We start from the raw sequence: 21250 nt of genomic DNA on the forward strand, positions 1-21250 counted from the left end.
CATCTTATTTTAGTAATTTGGGCTTATTTTGCGTCTCCTTGTTGTCGTGCATCTATTTTAATAGTAGTTTTAAATTTACATTTTGTGTCTCTTTATGTTTATCTTTTGTCGTTTGTAGTGGTTTGTGTCTTTTTACGTAAGTTTTAAGTCTATTTTTTGTCCTTTTGCATCTTTATGTTGATGTTTTGCATCTATTTTTTAGTCATTTAGCTTGTCTTGGTAGTAGCTTCGGGTCTCTGTGGTCATTTTGTGTCTCTTTAGCCATTTTGGGTTGTTTCTGGTCAGTATGGGTATACGGTATGTGTGTAATTTTGTGTATGTTTCTGGTCGTTTAGCATATCTTTGTGATTGGGTTTTTTTAACAACATTTTATCAGTCAGGACCCCTGACCCCCGGGGCACCTTGGCCTGTGCCCAGTCGGCCCGCTCAGTAATCCATCCATGACTTGAGGTCTGAAAGGCAGTTTTTTTATGAGAGTCTGTAGTAAGCAGAACAACAAGCCACAGCAGAAAAAAGAGACAAAGTACACAGAAGCCCCAGGAGCTGGTTTGGACCAGCAGAGGTTTACATTTTCTCTCACCAGCTTAGTTAAACGGCTTTAAAGAACTAAAATAACCAAATCGAAAGCTGTTCTGCTCACTAATACCAGTCACGAACATGCAGTTCAATGCAATCCCTGTGTTCAGACTGCATATTTATTTAGACAGACGAGCAGTACACAATGGAGGATTAAATTAAATTCACCAAAACAACACTAATAACTGACTAATAACATAAAAACATAAAATACCAGCAAAACTGATCATTGGAGTCCAGCATAATGTAAAGATGACAGAAAAAAAGTAACAGTTTGACATTTAAACAGATTAGTTGAGCCACACAGGCTTGAATATGAGAATTCCTGCTAGGGTTTATTATATCTTTTCAGTTGTGTGTGTTTTTTTCAGTGTATTCTTCCTCTCTGCAGTTGATCTAAGTAGAGTGAAGAGTCACATGAATGCAAATCAAACAGCTCGAGGCCGTCCTAACAGCAGTGTGGTGAGTCTTTGCAGTCTTCTGTTGCTTTGTCTCATGATTCCGTCTAAGATTTAGCCTGTAGTTGTAACCCTGTTAAGAACAGGTATTATCGTGCCACTCCATCACATATCTTCAGTGTACATCCTCCTCCTCAAACAAAGCTTCGCATGATAGAGTTTATGTTTCTCAGTGATGATACGCAGCAGGGTTCCATGTGCGATACCAGGACCTGAAAGAAGATCACAGGATTATGTACTTAGACTAATAGGTGACAGAAAAACACTGCTGGAATGTATGTAATGTACTATGTGCATTCATTCAAGCACCATACATAAGTACGCATTTGAGATACTTGTACTTTACTTGAGTTCTTTCTTTTCATGCAACTTTATACTTTTACTCGGCTACATTAGTCTGACAGCTTTAGTTACTTCTCAGACGCCAGTTTTTCCTCCCCTTCCTGTCCAGTGAAGACCACGTATCTCCAGATGTGTTGATGTTGAATGTTTGTGATGAACTGAAGGATGAAGTGTTCCTTTATGTGTTTAGAAGATTCTCCTACTGCTTAAGTTTATTAAAGGTCTTTAACAAACTTCTTGGATCAGCTGCAAAATACATCGTCCCAAAGCTGAAAACAGGGCTGGTTTTCTAACACCATAAAAGGTTTTAACCTTTTTAGAGATACGGTTCTTAGAGGACAGCGATGCTACAAACTTATGATCGTCTTATAGAATATGTTTTGAAGTAGTATTTCAAAACTTTTGAAGTAGTATTTTTTGTATTGAAGTAGATTAAACTAGCCAACAGTATGTAAAGGAGGACAAAAGGAGCACAACTTTAAACATCTACAGCAGTAAAATGCAACATGCACATGAATAGAGCAGGGATATTAACCCAGAAACATCAGATAGAAGGGGAACACTTTAGTACTTTTACTTTAGTACTTTAAGTACAGCTAGCTGATAAAACGTACATACTTGTAATTAATGTGTTAATGCAGGACTTTGATTTGTACTGAACTTTACAAATTTGAGGTACTTTTACTTTACGTGAGTCTTATCTTGTCATGCAAGAAAGAAATATTGTTACTCCACTACAATAATTTGACAGCTGTAGTTACTAGTTATTTTACAAATTAAGATTTGTTTGCAGAAAAAAACACATGTAGTGTGTAAAATACAATGTTTTGTTAAAAATGTAACTATCCCAAAATATAAAGGCCTCCAAGTGATACTCACACGCTTAGGTAACATTTTCAATGCGTGACTTTACTTGTAACAGATTATTTGTTTGGTGTAGTAGTAGTACGTTTATATAATAAGTAAAGGATCTAATACTTCTTCCACCACTGTTGATTTCCTGCCACCAATTGTTGTTTTTACACTTAAGATTAAACATACAAGCCACTCCCTAAAGATGTGCTGGTAGGCCATTGTTGGTACCATTGGCTAGCTGTTTCCATTACGCAAAGCTAAGCTAATTCTCTCCTGGTAATAGCTTCATATTTAACACAGTCTCGCTTTGTACAGACCTTCCTCCACAACACTTCAGAGCTGTGGAGGAGGGTCTGGCCAGTCCACCCAGCATCCCGGGCTGGGAGAAAACGTGCTCTGGTTTATTGGCATTTCTTTAAACCAATCACCATCGTCTTGGGCGGTGCTAATCGTTGCCAAGAGCAGAGAAACTAGCCTCGGAGGGGAACTTGTTTTGGTGGAACATGTACGTTTAACAGTTGTTTAAGTCATGCAACAGAAAACTCAGATTGGAAAGATAGCCTAGCTAGCTGTCTGGATTTACCCTGCAGAGTTCTAAGGACCAGTTAACCACAGTCCTCATAAATCCTCCGGTATTTAGAATTCCAATACAAAGAAAGCGGAAGATAACGGCATAACTTCCAGCCAAAAAAAAACGAGATACGGCAGGATAGGAAGGTTGTGGATAGAGACGAACATGAGTGTTGAATCAAAAACCCTCACCTAACTCTTGGCAAGAAAGCAAATATGCATACTTCTTAAAATAATGAACTATTCCTTTAAATAATGAATGATGGTCTTATCTGTTATAGATGCCTCACAAAAAAGCTTTGTTAGATGAGAAGATTGATACCACTTTAGTTTCTGTGAGTTAAATATGAAGCTACCACAAGCAGCTCGTTAGCTTAGTTAGCACAAACACAGGAAACAAGCAAACTGCTAGCCTGGCTCTGTCCAAAGCTAACAAAATCTGCCTTCCACGCGGTTTTATGGAAACCACTGCAGTTCTAAGCAAGTCCTGCTCTTCAATAGCATTTGTGTGCTACGTTTGGCCAGGTGTGCATGCTCGTAAGAGGTAACAGAACCTGATTTGTTCAGCTCCTATCCCCTGACCAGTCGGATATCCTGATATAAACTACTCGAGGTCAATGCCAAACCCCAATCAGGCTTTTCTGTTGGATGGCTCTTTCCAAGAAACCAGGTAGGATCCATCATGACGCGGCTACTACACACCTTAACCTCCTTAATGTCACACCTGAAAGGGTTCCATGTTATTGTATCTTTAAAGTGTGTGAGAGCAGAAGCGGTGTGCTGGGGTGAGGAGGTCAATGTTTCTTACCCGGGTGAGCTGTAGGAAGCTGGGTTGACCTGAGACGTTAAAGAGACGGAGGCTGTGGACAGATTGTTGGGAGAAGCTTCGCGGCTTGCACTGTTTGGAGAAGAATTTGATGAAACTGGAAGGAAAAGGTCCAAACACTATTATTACACACTTATGCAGAAGCCCACATGCATGAATCATAGTCAACACTGACTGTGTGTTTCTATTACTGTGCTAGTTAGCCCTGCATAGTGAGTTAAGAGATTAAAATGTAATCAAGAATAAACTTCAAAAATAGGTAAACCAGGACATGGTACTTGCCTCCACCTGAAGCCAGCGGGCTGTAAGATCTGGATGTTGAGACCTGAAACAGTGTGAAAATGGAAATAAATTTAGTTTGATTTAAACTGTTTTAATTTGTTTTTGAAATGATGCTCAGTGAAGACGTGTGTGTAAATCACTGTCAGCTTTAAAGGCTCTTGCATACTAAAGGATTGACAAGAGCTTGAGTGTGCTAACTGAACTTTGGTTACCTGCAAAAAACAGCGTGTTTTATTAAACTAAAACTGGTGTGGGCTGTGTTTTTTTGGCTGAGCCCTTTCTGAGAATGTGACACGGATACAGTGCCTTGCAAAAGTACGGAAGCCGAGCAGGGCCATGGATCTTTTTTTATTTTTATGCACTGTTATGACAACGACTTGTTAATTTGTTATCTCCATATAACAAAGTTTGTTTTCTCAAGGTAACAAATTAAATATTTAGTTATCTCGACATGACAAAGATCGTTTTGTCAATATAACAAATTAATTGATAATGTGTTTGCCCTGAATTCAAACTACTGCGCTGCCATGACTGGCTTCCATAGCGCCGCTGGTTTCAGCTGAGGAGTAACCCCTAAAATAAAAAGCTGAAAAACGTTGTTTTATGAGCCATTAATGTGGCATGTTTGAGCTGGTTGTTGCAAATGACTATGAACACACGTGAACTTTAAATTAAAGGAAAAGTACGAAGAGTCGTGTGAGAGGGCTAGCCCGTATTATTTTGTGTCTCTAAGTGAAAGAGATGGATGTTTTAGACAGCTAACCATTCTGGAGTTGTAGCTGTGAGATTTGACCGATAAACTAGTCACCGGGCAGTAGATCCTCTTCTCCTTCTGACGCCGATTACAGAACCAAACCCGAACCACCTCCTTCTCCATGCCTAGCTGCTCTGAGATCAGGGTTATCTCCTCGGAGTTGGGCTTGGGGTTCTGGAAACCAAAAAATGTTTATGATAATGTCTTTCATCAAACCCTACTTCTTCAGATTAGCCTTCACCATTACACAATATTGCACTTCAGCTGCTGTTAGTTGCTGGTTTCACCGTTTCACTCGTCTTTATTACGCTTGTCTTTTGTGTCCGTTTTATCGCTTTAACGGTTTTAATGTGGTGAATGTGCTGTTTTTTTGTGTCTTACTTTGAAATTCTCTTTGTAAAGAATCTGTGTTTATTCTTATTAATGTTAAATATGTTTTTGTGTGCATGCACCAATCACCAAGGCAAATGCCACATAGGGTAACTATTGTGGCATTAAACTTCTTTCTGATTCTTTGAAAAAAAATATATTATTATTATTATTTGTACATAGTGACTTTAATTGTTTGACATCAGGGATGAGCAAATGGTCATGTGTCTGTGAATAGACAGAAAAGTTGGTTTATAATGAATGCTGTAACCAACTTTTTTTTCTATACACAATAAACGATATGACTTAGGAAGCACTCACTAAAATAACTCCTCAAATTTCTATTCAGTCGTGAACTCACGTCGAGGAATCTTTTCTCCAGAGTCTGCTTGATGTTGGTTTCAATGCTTGTCCTCTTTTTCCGTTTGCGGCCGTAGCCCTCGATCAGGGGCGGCAGAGAGGTGGGGTTGCTCAGGGAGTCAGAGGGGGAGTTCTCTATTGTGGAACAATAAAAATACACAACAAGGACATTTATCATCAACTTTTAACAACTATCCAATCAGGTAAGGATTGGCTGCACTATGACTTTTACTTTACGTTTTGTGCTGCCGAATTAGTACTAAAGACATTTTGTGTCATGTTTCTAACTCAAAAATCTATGAAAAGTTGTTTTTCTGCCTAAATTCTTCTTAAAGATACATTTTTGTTGGATTTTACATTTGCTTTGCTTGTTTCTAGCCCTCTAGTCGTATAAAATGATAATATTAAAATCGAAATGGTGGTCACTGTTTTGTACCTGCATCACTCAGCCATTTCTCCAGCAGAGGTTTGAGCTTGCACATGTTCTTGAAGCTGAGGTTGAGAGCCTCAAAGCGAGAGATTGTGGTCTGGCTGAAATCATTCCCGTACAGTTTTCCCATGGCAAGGCCCACGTCTCCCTGTGAAAACACACATGAACTGTATCACCCTCTTATACAAAAGTCAAAGTATAGATGTGAGCACAAAATCGATTTGATCCCGGCCCCAGTCTTCCTTTGTTGATGGAGTTTTCCTGACTGACGATTTTTTGTTTCACGCTCATATTTGATCAACTATCAAAGCCATTATAGTCTTTAAACGCTCATTCAAAGTAACAAACCCAAATGGGTCTTTGTTATGAACATGAAATCTAAGTCTGCAAATGTGAAGACGTCTCTTTGGAAAATGAATCCAAACCAACCAAAATCTAGGAATTATAAAATGACAGTTCTCATTTAGTACAACTTGTGTCTTATTTTTGTAGTTTTGTCCCCCATTTCTATCAGCTGCGGTAACATCATACTCAATAAAGTTATGCTGAGATCTGTGAACATGGCAACATCACTAAATGACCAACAAGGCAACAAATACAAATTACAAAAACAAACCGGTAGTTCAACCCGATTATTTAAACCACTTGATTGAGAGTGAAAACTGAAGGGGAAATCTTGCTAATAATCCCTCATTGCACATAAGAAACTGTGTGCACACAACCACAGTAAGCACGGTTGGTCAAAGTCGATAGAAGTTAGACAGTTTGTAATAATTATAATAACAGTAGAAGTAGTAGTAGTAGTAGTTGTAATAATAATAGTATTAATAATAATTTTCCCATTTTTCTTTCAAATAAGGTTGTTGTCAGCAAAGCTATCACTAGACCACATGGACAACACACACACACACACACACACACACACACACACCAGGACTGATATACCGTTCCATAAAAATGTGGCTGTGCAATACTGTAAACACTTTTACACATTTCACTATTTATTCTCTTTACTTATATTTATTTATTGTTTAATATCTGTGTCTTGTACTTATGATGCGAATGTGTCTTTAAGGTTCCAAGACTAACCATAAATACGACCTGACAGGAGAAAGCTGAAAAATAAACAACACAAAAAAAAGTCTAAAACAAGGTTTTAAAGTATAGGTCCTTAAGACCCTGGAAACTTGGTCTCTAGGTTTCAGATCTTTTCCAGAACTTTAGATGTCCATAACTCAATAAGCAGCAGTTGCCAGGGCCCTCAGAGGAAAACCGGGTGGGGCTCTTTCTTTAATCTACCTGAGTGAAGCCCAGTTTGATGCGTCTTTGTTTGAACGCTTTAGCAAACTGCTCCAGTTCTTCCAGGTCACTGGGTTCCTCCTGTGGTGGTACAGACATGTGTTTGGGCATCTGCAGGTGGGACATGTCCATGTGGTTCTCCATAGACGGTCCTGCCAGACCAGAGCGACTCATAGCCTGGATCAGAACAACATCACAGAACAAAGGTTTGTTTTCAGGTAATGTAAACAACACAACAACAAAACAACTAATGTAACAACTGTAATGCATCTGCAAAACTCAACATTCAGATTCAGATTCAGATCTTGGCTTTCTTATGGTATCCTTTATGCATTTATTCCAAAAATGCAATTTTTGCACCCAAATTGTGCATTTAAACCTGAAATTACAGATGTTTCTGGCAACTTGGCGGCAGTAGAAACAAGCTTTAATACAAAACTGACATATTATTACATGCTAAGTTTATGTGAAACTTGTTAGCAAAGAGTTGCTTATTTCCACATCCAGCAGCCTTTAATCAACATGATTATTCATGAGGAGTCTTTGTGTTTGTGTCCACTGATAAATATATGTCTAATATTCTCTCTCTGTTAGCTTTGTTTTTGGTCTCCACCACCTCCTGAGGGAAATATTGGTCTCTTTAGCTGCTAAATGCTCCACTGTGTTAATCAGCTATTCTCTAACTTTGTCCGTCTGCTGTTTGTTGCTATGTACAGTGAGTTTTAAAGGCTGAAGTCAATGAAAGATAAAGCCAAACCAAACCAAAGAGGCACAATAGACAATGTGACATTCTTTGTGCATTGTGCTTTGTGCTTATATGTTTAGACAGCAAGTGGTCTGGCTTTACCTGTGGAGTCAGAGCCAGTCCAGGTTGATGCTGAAGGAGACTAGTTTGACTCTGGCAGGGAAGGGACAGCAGATTCTGCTGCAAAAGAGCTGCAAAGGAAAACAGCAGGCTTTGATCAATAACTGTTTGGTGACTGAAAGAACTGCTGTTTGACAAGAAATACAAGCAGCATGCACCACAAAAACCACAAATGGTTATCTTTCATATTTCTGTTTGTGTACAACAAAAACTGTAGTGGTATTGTTTGCTGTATGTTTTGACATTTTTGTTTATTCTTCTTGTTAATTACCTGTTTCCCCCTGCTTTCACTCTTGATGCTAAGCTAACCTAATCACATCCTGTGTCCAGCTCTGTATTTAATTTACAGACATGTAATATCAGTTTTCTAATCTTACTCTAGGAAACAGAGAAAATAGGAATGCTTTTGCAAGATGTTGATTAAAAGTTATAATGATTGTAGGCCAGTCATTATAGCTGATTACATTATGTCTGATTAAGCATATTTACCAAAATGCCAGAGGCAATGACACGCAAAAGCTTCTGAAATATGGAATGGCTGAAATGTTTTGTTAAAATCATAATGAAGCCCTGTTTCCTTGGATATAGGTCAGTGTAAAGACTGCACCTTGGTGGCTGGTGGGGCTCTGCGAGAGCAGGAAGGGGGATTGAGATGACAGGTGAGACGGTGGCATCAGAACCAGCTGCTGCATGGTGTGGAGAGAGGTGAGCTCCTGGAGCAGAGACGAAAAACACAACAACATCAACAACAAAATGACTCACCTGTACAGAATTTAGAGTTTGAAGTGAATGTATACTGTACTGTACATATCTATATGTGTATATATACATGACACTTCTGCACAGCCATCATCCAGTCTATCCTCAGTACGTCCATTACTGTTGTAATGTACTGTTTGGATCTGCCACCAAATAGGACAGGAGCAGACCACAACGGACAGTTAGGAAAGATCATCAGTGCCAACCTGCCCTCCATTCATGACTCATACACCTCCAGAAACAGGAAACGGGCAGGAACCATCACTGCAGACCCATCTCACCCCGGACACAACCTGTTCAAGCTTCTCCCCTCTGGCAGGTGCTACATAGCCCTGAACGCCAAAACCAACAGACTCAGGAACAGTTTCTTCCCACAAGCCCTTAGTCTGATGAACAGCTGACTTCTGACTCACAGTGCCAGGTTCACTTCCTGTGCAATAACCCAGCAACACTGGCTCTCATCAGTCTGTTTACTGGTTCCACTTATTATGTATTTGTCATTGTCATTCTCTATTTCAGAGCTGTTCATAATGTTCATATTGTTATATACTACTTATATAATAACATAATATTATTTATTCCAGCACTCTTTGGACTATGCTCCATAATTAATATAATAATAACTATCATAATTAAAAAATAAAGCTGATTCTGATATGAGCACACTGAAGCAGGGGAAAGGCATTTTCTATGGACCCCTCCCCACATCCATACTAGCTATTCATTCTAGCATCCTTTTGGGCCCTCCTCATATAAGTGACCTGGGTACTCACTCCCCGTTTACCCCCTAGTCCGACACCCCTGCTCTGCAGTGGTGGAAAGTAAATATACACAAGAAGTAATACAATTTAAATACAAAGTAAATCTGAGTACTAACACTCCCACTCTGTGAAACTCCGTCCCAGACATGCTTAGATGTAACATAACCAGTTTTAAAGGAAGGATAGACTGCAATGCTTTTGGCTTATAAGGTGGGACATTCGTTTATTTATTTTTCTTTTTTCTTTTATTCTTTTCAGATGTTTATTTGTTGCAACTATAGACTGCATAAAATAAATGGATGTAGCCTCCGGGTCTGAAAAGTGAAGCCAGTGGGAAAGTGCGTTAAACCTGCATTCTATCTAATTTCCAGCAGGGGGCAACTCCACATGCTCCAAAAAGAAGTCTGTTTCTCTAGAAGTCTATGAGAAAAAGCCCATCTCCTGATTAGATTTAGTACCACAATAAACATTTTAGTTATGAGTTTATAGGCTTTATCGCTAAATTGATGTCTTTGTCAATACAGCATCATGTCCATATTGTAAATTATGGTACCATTTATATTAAAATAGACGATAAGCAGGGGATGCGTTAGGGGCGCGGCTACATACCCAACTGTCAACCAGGACAGAGGCTTAGCAATGCTAACCAGGACACTGTGTATATTAAAATAGACCTCTGAACTTGTTTTTGGCTGTTTTCAGTGTTTTAATGTTAAACGTTGATCCTCTCACTGATGTTTTTCACGTCATCAAAGTCAACTGAAACATTTTGGTTGATTAAAAACGGGGATCCTCAAATCGTCCCCTTCTTTCCAATACACTCTACGGATGCATCACTGTCAACTGTAATGGAACTGAGCGTTTCCTTTTACATATATGAACATTAATATGCACATAGGCTTTGATATCTTCCCATTTATGCCCACAACAAATTTCTGTAAGTGCGCAGTTATCTCCTTTATTATATCATGTGCTCTATTCATCATATACTGTATCCTCCCTCTCTGTCAGAGGTTTAGTTCTTCTACATTGTTGGTGTTGTCAGAGCTGTCTTTGTGTGTGTGTTTATGTGTTTAAAAGCATCAAATAAGTATTGTAAAAAAAAAAAAAAAAACAGACCCCAGACAGCTGACCTCCAGGCAATGGAGAGCTCTGTGACAGATGACATGTCTTCAGTGTGGCCGCTGAATGAGGCGAGTCATTAATCTCCTCTGTCTTTATCTAAGACATTGAAAGCACAACCAAAACAGTGTTAACTCAGGTATGTGAATACTTTAAAGTAGCAAAAAAGATGAGAAACATTGTCTTTGGGGCAAAGGGGTGCATGTTCACATGTGTGTGTGTGTGTGTGTGTGTGTGTGTGTGTGTGTGTGTGTGTGTGTGTGTGTGTGTGTGTGTGTGTGTGTGTGTGTGTGTCTACACACACAGACACACACACACTCTGCTCCAGAACCAGTTTGGTCACTATACAAAGAGTGATAGCCTCTCTACCTCCCCTTGGGCAAGCCAGTATGCAAATCACCCACCCCCACCTGGAAGCCATGTTACTTCCTGAAAACACGAGCACTGTAAGAAACGTCCTCCTCTTGCCAAAAACAGTGTTTGGAGAAGTATCCAAATAGCTTCAAACTATTTAAGATGTTTTTAGAGATGTTGGATTCTTGACTGACATGTGTGGGGAGAGCAGGTAGTTCATGTTGAGGATGTAAGGCGTCTCAAAGACAGTTGAGTCTTGTTCACTACCATTGTCGTGGCTCCTGGCTATTTCTTATCCAACTTGATTTTTAAAGGGTACAGAACATATGGAGATAATATTTAATTCTCATCATTTCCATGAAAACATCGATCCTTCTTTTTTTTCTTTTTTATCGTGTGTGTCAAATTCTTCAAAGTCTTTTTTTTTGTGCCATAGAACTCCATTGTCGTCCAAATAAATGTGGATATTTTCAGTCACTCCCACAGACACTGCTGATGTAAATACTCTTGAGCACCAAATGTGGAATGATCCGTAACAAAAAATGTACTACTTTTTACCTGCTAAAAACTTAATTCACAGGTTCAACATGTTCATATGAGACTGTGCAAAAACGTATGCACAATTCGTATGATAGGCTACGAAGCCATGGCGACGGCCAGCTGGTCAGGTAGAGATTGATAGCTTTGCTGGACTGTCTTACCTCTTCAGGCCCCTGAAAACAGTTCAAATGTATAAATCTGAGAAGAGAAAATCGTTCTTTGATTAAAGTGCTCAAAACTGGAACAAGGGTTTGTGAGTACTGATCAGTGGTGGGTAGCACAGGGTAAATTTCTAAAAGTATTGTTACTTTATCATTGTATTTACTCGAGTAGAAGTAACATTACTTGTAAAAATGACTATTTGAGTAATAGTAAAATATTATCTCTACTAATACTAATACTCTCTACTGATAAAACTACTCAAGTAGGATGCAATTCACCTCTTGGGAACTGCCAAGGTGCTCTTGAGCAAGGCACCGCATACCCCCAACCACTCAGGGTCCAGCACTGGCAGCCCACTTACTCTGACATCCCTCCCTTTGTGCAGTGATTTATAATAAACAGAGTGTAAATTGTAATTTCTTCAATCAATAAAAAGTATAAATTATTAAATGATCTTATCTGTCATGCGAGGGAACTGAGCAGAACATGAAGCTAAAGCTGTCCCGCGTGCACATGACATCAGTTTCCCCCGCTGGGGTAAAAACATGCTGGCAAATAGGAACAGGTCACGTTGTGCTAAACTAAACAATCCAAATCCCCCTTATGACAGAGATCTTAAATCATCATTCATAGATACTCAGGAGTTGTTATTACTGTAAAAACTCACTTGTCGATTGAAGTTGATTCCGTTCTGCTCTAAAACGGGAAGAGAGAAAAAGATTCAGGTTGTTACAGGTCGCTCTGTGGCTCATAATGACATTCAACTTCTTAACTCAGATCAGACAAAGGTCATAGCAATCAATGTTAGCTACTTATGTATATGAGACATAATATTAGTGTAATATTTAGTTTTACACTGTTCTTTCACCACAAAATCTTTATCTTTTTGAGTTGCATTGACAATATTTTTCATCGGAACAAAAGACTTTCATCTAACTTTATCATACTGACACCTTGTTGCTGTTTGCTGGGAAGTTACTATTTAATTTGATTTATTTATGGATCTTCAAAACACACCGCTCCCAAAGGATAACATGTTACAGTAAAAACACTTATTTCTCATGTGGTTTAAATGTTAAAAGACAGATAGAATATGAAGATATAAAACATAAACTTAAAAACAAAACTCTATCACTGCAAACTAAACCAAAGCATAAATACACCTAGATGAGAAGACATCTGATCAACAGCATGTAAAAGGTATTAATAACTTGTCACCTTATAAATATGCTCTGAGCTGACCTCTGAAAGTACCTAATATCTTTCAATTTTTGGTCAATTTCACATTAATAAAATACAAAGATTAAAAACTAAATCTTGATTAGAAACATGCTACAATCTAAAAGTGTGTATACAATAATGTAGTGCTGTGGTAATGGGGTTACAACCCCTCAAACATCACAAATGGCCAGTGCAACCCATCCCATCCTACTCAATTATGATTATAACTTCCTTTTAAATAACTAAAGACATTTTCATTATGAAATGATGCAGAAAAGGTAGAAGTTCACCAGAAAGCAGAAAATGAAGTTTTTGACATACAAAACAAAACATCCTTTACAGGTTATGTACGTGGAAATGGCAATGTGGCAACAGACATGGCAATGTGCTTTGTTAACACACAGTTATGTGCATGTTTGTAAAAAGGAAAGGGAATCTATGTAGAAGTGTGTGTGGAAGAGAAGTGCAGTTTTCTTGCTGCAGTGTGCAGCAGTGGGACGAGGGAGGACAGGGACAGGGACAGGGACAGGGCCGGCAGAGCACCAGAGTTCAAAGGTGTGCTGGATGAGCTTGCATCATTTGAATGTCAAATTGGGCCTTTGGGACTGTGTGTGTGTGTGCTGCTGGAGACACATGATGCAAATAAACCTGTAACCCCCCCCCCCCCCCCCCCCCCCCCCCCCCCCCCCCACACACACACACACACACACACCCTAACCCAGCTTCCTTCACCACATCAGGCATCATATTGACCAGTATGAGCTAAAAATGTACTCTTTGTAATGATGGATGGAATTACAAGTACATTTACTCCAATACTGTAAGTACAACACTGAGGTACTTATGTTAATGTTTTTTTTGCTGCTTTCTTCTATTCCACTATATCTTAGAGGGAAATACTGTAGCTTTTTACTGAACCAAAGTTTTTGAAGACTTTACGTAACGTTGCAGATGAAGATTTAAAAATACAATAAGTTGCCGTAGTTTTACAATAAATGAAACTACTCAACACACACACACACACACACACACACACACACACACACAGACACACACTGCCCTCTCACCTCACCACCCCACTGTGTCACTGCTCCCCAGCGCTACCAGCTTCACAGCCAAACGTCCAGTATGGAAATTACCAAGACATGCAAATTAGCTCAGAGTGCAGGAAGCCTGTGTTAGAGCTCTGTCTGCATATACACACACACACACACACACACACACACACACACACACACACACACACACGCACACACACACACGCACACTGTTGATGTCAGAGGTCGCACGCCTCTGGACCAACTATGGGTTAAGTGTCTTGCTCAGGGACACATTGGTTAATGCATCGCAGTGGAAACTCAACCCAGATCTTCCGCACAATGTGTCCTATCCACGGCACCATCACCACCCACCGCACACACACTAGAAACAGTGGTTGCAAACAGAAATTCTCCATTTTAACCAGTTGTTTTATCTTGTAAACGTGTATTTCAAAAAAACTGCCTGCGAGTAGATTAGTATAAGCTGCTGGGAACAAGGGGAGTGATGTCTTTTTGGCACATTCATGTTTGACTTCAGTTAGTCTTGAGGGCTGAATGTGACATTTCTGCGTTATAAAGTCAGTCACAGAAGGCGTGTTCCAGTCACATAACACATCCTTGTGGTACTGGATACATGTACTATTATACTAATTGTCTAAGTAAACTGTTTTGGAGTTACAGGAACTAACTGAATTTCTGTTTCGTAAAAGATATTTTACAATAAGTGCATGAACTGGGGAAACAAAACTAGGATTCCTTTACTACTCAAAGGATGTCTGGGATTATTATTGTATTACATATTATTCTTTTGTCAACAGATCACATGAAAAAACCAAAAGCAACTGTCCATTTATCCGCCTCTCAAAACCTTCTGCAAATCGTGAAATCGCTCCTTGTGAAGATTAATCTTTAAAGATTTGTCACAAATGTGTAGTTAACATTTTTTTTTTAAGTCTCAGTAATTTCCCAAAGCAAGCTGGTCACTTTAGTTTTTAATCAAACAAACTGGAGGAAATTAGATTCATTTCTTGGGGACTATTTTCAGAGGCGGATTAATCCACAGCTGGTTCTCTAGTCAGTATTTTTCAGCAAGACGGTGTCTGTGGGATAGAGTCAAAATAAAGGACAGTTGGTGTGTGTGTGGTAATGAAATTACATGTCACCCAGTGCATTTTTGTCGTTCATAGGTGTGTTTTACCAGTTTTTGGACAACAATGGAGCCTTATGGCTCAGAGGAAGAAGATAAATCAGGCTTTGACACACACTGTTGTTGAACTATAAATGTATAGTTTGTTGTGCTCTTTTCTTAGGATTTTATACATACAAAATAACACTTTCCACCTCTTTAAAACTTTGACGCAACATGCATGTTTGCATCCTCTAGTTTTTCCGAGACACCCCTCTCCCCGATTTGTTACACGTGTGAGCAGCTTCTTTGTTTCCTTTTTGCATTGCATCATGGGAAAATTTCTAGCAGATTTTATACAAGGAGGGACGTCTTTGGGTACGTTTTCCAATCTGAACACTACTCAAAGCCTGCACATAGTTTCTATACACAGAAAGAGCTACAATGTGAGCTCAGACAGTGTTTTTCTTTTCACTTGAAATTAAACACCTAATAATTTGGTATGTAATGATCTTTCACTACGTGACTTTGATCTATTGCCTAACATGTCCTGTTTCCCATTCAGTAACATAGGTGTGTGTTTTTCTCTTTGATCCTGATTCTCTTAGATAGGGATTATTCTTTTGCATTAGCTTTTTCTGCAATATATTTTGTTGTGTATTTTGTGGGACTGTGTAGAGGACGGTATCTCTATATTATTTTGTTAATTTACAGTTTCAAAAGCTAAAAAAATAGCAAACAAAAACGGTTCAGAAAGCCACACAAAAATTCTGATTAAAAAATGTAAGATTCAGAGACAGGTTTCAATGAAGATGTGGTTCAGCACATGAATGTTAATCCTGTCAGACATCTGACGGAAATCCCACCAGTTAACCCTTGTCTCCAAGATATTATACACATACATATATATATATATATATATATAATTTTCCTTTAAGAAATGAACTTAATGTCATGTGAATTATGTTTTTTAACTCAACATAAGAGGAAATTGTTTTAATAAACGTGTGTGCAAATGGCAATAAATACAGAATGTATCATGCAAAATGTCTACTACGTTTGTTTTCTCTACACTGTTTGCTAAAACAGTCAATAATGTAAAATAAACTCTTATTTTGTGCTCTTTTAATGTCTAATCTTCTTGGAATGTCATACATTTCTTACTCTTTTATTATTCTACCTATGTGCCCAGGGACTACAATTGGAAAAACCCAATAGGCCTACATTACATCTTGATTTTATACATATAGTTAATATTCTTTGTGCTTCGGACCTGTTTAAATAAAGAAACAACACAACAGAGAAACTTAAGCCTGATTCAACATTCTTATGTTCAGGCACTCACAACACTTGGTTAAAGTTAGGGAAAGATCTTGTCTTGGTTAAATATTGATGAAGTCAAAAGGGACTTAAAGAAGTATGAGACAGGATGGGTTCATGTTATCACCATGTCATGGTCTTTCCCTAAATTCCCCAAGACTCTGTTTCAAACCCCAAATCTCAGGTTTCAAAGTCCTGCACTTTGTATGTCCAACATCAACCTAGACCGATGACATAAGAAATCAACCATTTCCAACATTTTCATGGCAGCCATTAGCTTCACCCCCTAGATGTAGTCCCACATACCATGATCTCTTGGAGATAGGTTGCACTAAGTAATCAAGAGCAGAAGCACAGCTGTAAACACTACAGGGTTAAAACGTCCGCTGGAACTATTTCTCTTCTGTTTCACTTCAACAGTTGAGGATTAAAGGGTTAGTTCACCCAAATCATAAAAAATTCTCTCACTACGTTTTTTTTGGTCACGTTGCTTGGTTTGGCTCAGATCTGGCCAGATGTTCTGGGAAGTCATGAGGGAGGTTTTCAAACTTCCAGCACTGGGCTAGATGAAGCTTGTTGTTTTGTTGTTGCTAGCAATAGAGCTCAACAGTGTGGGAAAAAGGTAGCGTTACCACTAGCTTAATGATGGGGAAGTGGCGGTTTAGGCCCCTTTAGAAGTCACAAGTCTATGAAATCAACCTACTTTTAGGAAAAACAGGTTTCTAATTGGTGAACTGCGCTGTTACCATGGAAATGTTTACCGCACTGGCGAATGGCTAGTAACCACAGAAGTCCACTGTCGTGTTCTTCACAGTCTTGTACCTTTGCCGTGCTATTAAAACTTTCCCTAGTTCTTGCCTTGCTAAGAAGATCTGATCGCCATGCGTCGTTAAAACATATCTGGCATTCCAACTTGGTTGGCAACCATTTTCATGTTAGATCTTTTTCGACTGGTGTCATATATTTTGGGAAATTGTTGGGAAAATCTTCCATTTTTACTTCAGTGCCTGCCTAGCTGCCTGCCCGGGTTCTTTTGACAATGTTTCTACTCGTGCAAAAGTTGAAGATGGCCCCATTGCATCCTGTAAGGCGCGGAGTTGTTGCGTGATGTCTGAAAGCTTCATTGCCTGAAGGGGTATCTCTCCATTCAGATAGTTTTGGTTTATCCGTTCAGGTTTTTCTGTACGTGTTGAGTAAAAGGGATAATAATTATTAGATGGCTGAACACCAAGAGTCAGGTTCCATCTGAGGTTTCTGTCTGTTTACATTAAGTTTTTCCTTGCCGCTGCTGCAATAAGTGCAATTGCTCTTGAAGAAATTGTTGGGTCTCTGTTAATTGTGGAGTGTGTTCTTGACCTACTCTATCTGTAAAGTGTCCTCCTGAGAACATGTCGGTTATGCTTTAACTTTTATAGCATATTATAGTATACCAGACCATGTGAGTTCTGTGGCAGTGGTGGAAGAAGTATTCAGATTCTTTACTTAAGTAAAAGTTTTAACACCACACTGTAAAAATACTCTGTCACAAGTAAAAGTCCTGTAAAAAGTAAAAAGTACAATATTTCTCTCTTAAATGCAGCGGAGTAGGAGTAAAAGGGGCATGAACAGTAAAGTACAAGTACCTCAAATTTGTACTTAATTACATAACTTGAGTAAATATACTGTACTTAGTTACATTTCACCATTGGTCTGTGAATTACCAATTGGACACTTAATTGTAAAGACACCTTGCTGTTGATTATTTTAAAGTTATATTTTAATAATGGGAGCACCACAGACTGTATTGTATTCACATTCACCTGCATTGTAAAACCTTAAAGCCAGTTTATTAACATATGATATTTCCTTCAAATATATATTTGAATGTGTATATTGTCCTTGTGACTAATGATGAGAGCTGCATTAAGATTTCTTTTGAATCAAAGTGCAGCTGTGGCACATCTTTACAAAAACGGCTGTGGTGATCACATACTGACAACACAGACATTTCCATGAAACGGAGCCGTTTAACTTCTCAAACACAGCCATTGTCTAAATGAAAAGTTCCACTTTTATCTGTTGCTCGTTCCTGGTTTTGTTTTGTGGCTGATTGGCGTCCTCGGCCCCCCAGGCAGCCTGCATGCATCAGCAAACAGCCTCAGGTGCATCCTGGTATACGAACCAACTGCCACAGTATCCACACACACGCACACACACACACACACACACACACACACACAAAGCTCCCTACCATATCAGGCATCTCACTGACCGACATGAGCTAAAAATGCGCTCTTTGACGGATGGAGCTGCGAGGACATTTACTCAAATACTGTACTTAAGTACAATTCTGAGGTACTTTTTGTTGTTGTTGTTGTTGTTGCTTAGTTCTAGTCCACTGCATATTAGAGGGAAATATTTTTTACACACCAAAGTTATTTGATGACTTCAGTTACTTTGTAGATGAAGATTTTAAATACTGATAAGTTGCCCGTATGAAAACCAATGCATTGTTTTACAATAAATTAAACTATCCAACAGTGTAAAACATGGATGAAAACAGCCTCACATGTTCTATACTGCACCCATAACATAAACTATTGTAATATAGCCGATGATAATTCCACAACTAAAGAGTACTTATACTTTTATACTGTAAAGTACACTTTCTGCATTGTTCTTGATTATACTTACATACTTCAAATGCAGGACTTTTACTTTAAACAACTACTTTAAATTGTGGTCTTAGTAATTTTACCTAAATAACAGGTCTTAAAACTTCTTCCACCCCCTGAGATGGTGCATTTAAATAATACAATAGACAAGGATTCTAAAACCTGATAGAATGGCAGCACCAAAGACTATTAAACAGCAACAAAAATCTAAAGCCAAAAAGTATAATTTAGACTACAAAATGCAGTAGATTTGAGTCCAATAAATATCCTCTCATATTTTCCAACTAAAATCAACAAGAGAAGAGAAAGCAAACACAAGTAAGCTTCCTATAATAAACTCTTCATGGTGAAGCTGTCAACTCCCTTAAAGTAACAAATCAAATGAAATGTAAATACAATACACAAACTTTCTGTGAAAGTGCAGCGTCACAACAACAGCGCACTTTCTCCTGAGTCACATCTGTTGAACTTGTGTGTGTTGAGATGATTCAGCTGCATTTACGTTGTGAGGAAAGGTGAAATCCCCTTACCTGCCTGTTCGGTTGGAGCCTCCGACTGCTCCAACGTGTCTGCGCTCATCTTAATATCTGTAATGATAAATATCACTGATTTTCCTACAGGATTGTAACTTCAGCAGGATAACGAAGCACTCACAGGATAATTATGAGTTCATTTTAATGCCTCCCCTCCCCTCCACACCACACACACTCCTAGTTGAAATATTCATAAGCGAGGCCGATCTAAACTCTCATTTAAACTCATGAAATAATGAAGGTACAAAAAAAGTCACTAATGAGCTAGTAAAGGTGGAGTGACTCACCTGAGACAGACAAACAGTTTGTGCAACTCCAGCTGCCGTCTCTCCTCCCTGATTATTCAAAATGAAGCATTGGGAATGAAGTTTTGGGATAAAATGTTTCGGCTGTTCATCAGCATTTTCCTAAGTGGAGAAAGGTTCACCTCTGCAGTGCAACCCTGCACTGCCTGATGGGCTGATTTGCATATTTGCCTCAGTTTGTCCTATCCAGCCTCAGACTGTTTGCATAAAACAACAATGGGGTTACTGCAAATTACAGTGTGTGCGTGTGTGTGTGTGTGTGTGCGTGCGTGCGTGCGTGCGTCTGTGTGTGTGTGTGTGTGTGTGTGTGTGTGTGTGTGTGTGCGCGCGCCGTTGATAACAAGATGATGTATTATTACTGCCACCTGAGATAGCTCAGCGTGTGTGATGGGAGGAGCATCTACCCCTAATATTTTTATTCAAAAGGAAACAAAACATACAACACACAAAATGAAATAAAACAGTTATTTTAGACTTTGTCTATTTGTGTAGATTTCCCTTAAATTCACAAGTTACGTTATACAACAACTATTGTCTTAATGTCAGTGATCAACTGGGGAAATTTCAGGGTGATATCTATTAGGTAACATGCAGTGTCTTGCAAAATGTCTGGAAATTTACAATGCATATCTTTAAAGGCCGTTTTCTGAAAAGGAGTTTTTTTCATGAGCCAGAAATCTCCAGTGTAGTAGCACTAAACACACACTACGCTTTCCACTTTAATTTAATTTGTAACATTTATACCTAAAAACTTGGATTTAAAAAAAAATGTAGGGAGTGTATTCTGATTTATGGAGATGGAAAATGTTTATTCTTTAAATATCTTCAACTCTAATATGTTAACGGAACAAAACAAGAATTCTGAACCTGGCTTCATCCAATGTTCAGATTTCTGTTTTGGTAAGTAATTCAAATGAATGCACATTTAATTGGATAAGGGTTGGGAAGGATTTCTTTGCTGTAAACTGCTGAAATAGTTAATAGTAACGGATTTACTGACCAATCATGGTTGAAACATTCAGCTTCACTCCAGGTTGCAGCAAAAGTAGCGTAGTATGATTGCTGAGCAAACCAACATTGAAAGTTCAACAAGAATGAACAAATTAACAACTTTTGCAGACTGAGTAGTGTTATAGATTTGGAACATACATTGGGAATTGATGAAAGGGTACGTTTATTCATCTGACACTGCTGTAAGGGGTTCCTCACTGTTTTACACTGTGGTATTGTACTACTACTTTACTGAAGTAAAATATCTGAGATGTCTTTCTGCCTCAGGACACCTGTAATCGTCTGTGTGATTCTTCAATCTGTCCACTAGGTGTCAGTAATGCTCCATTAAGCTGGCTGATAAACGCGAAACCAAA

General features: G+C 38.7%; 1 protein-coding gene across 1 annotated transcript; it reads right to left on the reverse strand.

Moving 5' to 3' along the window:
* Positions 1-237: 237 nt before the first annotated feature.
* pou2f3 (POU class 2 homeobox 3) lies at positions 238-20052 on the reverse strand. The gene is made up of 13 exons (XM_034890466.1): positions 19866-20052; positions 19576-19632; positions 12352-12380; positions 10626-10727; positions 8594-8699; positions 7969-8057; positions 7122-7298; positions 5829-5970; positions 5394-5527; positions 4673-4837; positions 3910-3952; positions 3610-3724; positions 238-1246 (listed from the first exon to the last, which is right to left on the reverse strand). The coding sequence occupies exons 2-13, from the start codon at positions 19622-19624 to the stop codon at positions 1204-1206; spliced, it is 1194 nt and encodes a 397-aa protein (XP_034746357.1). The 5' UTR covers positions 19625-19632; positions 19866-20052; the 3' UTR covers positions 238-1203.
* Between the last annotated feature and the right edge of the window lie 1198 nt (positions 20053-21250).

This window comes from Etheostoma cragini, chromosome 13 (assembly GCF_013103735.1).
Source record: "Etheostoma cragini isolate CJK2018 chromosome 13, CSU_Ecrag_1.0, whole genome shotgun sequence".
In the NCBI taxonomy this organism is placed as follows: domain Eukaryota; kingdom Metazoa; phylum Chordata; class Actinopteri; order Perciformes; family Percidae; genus Etheostoma; species Etheostoma cragini.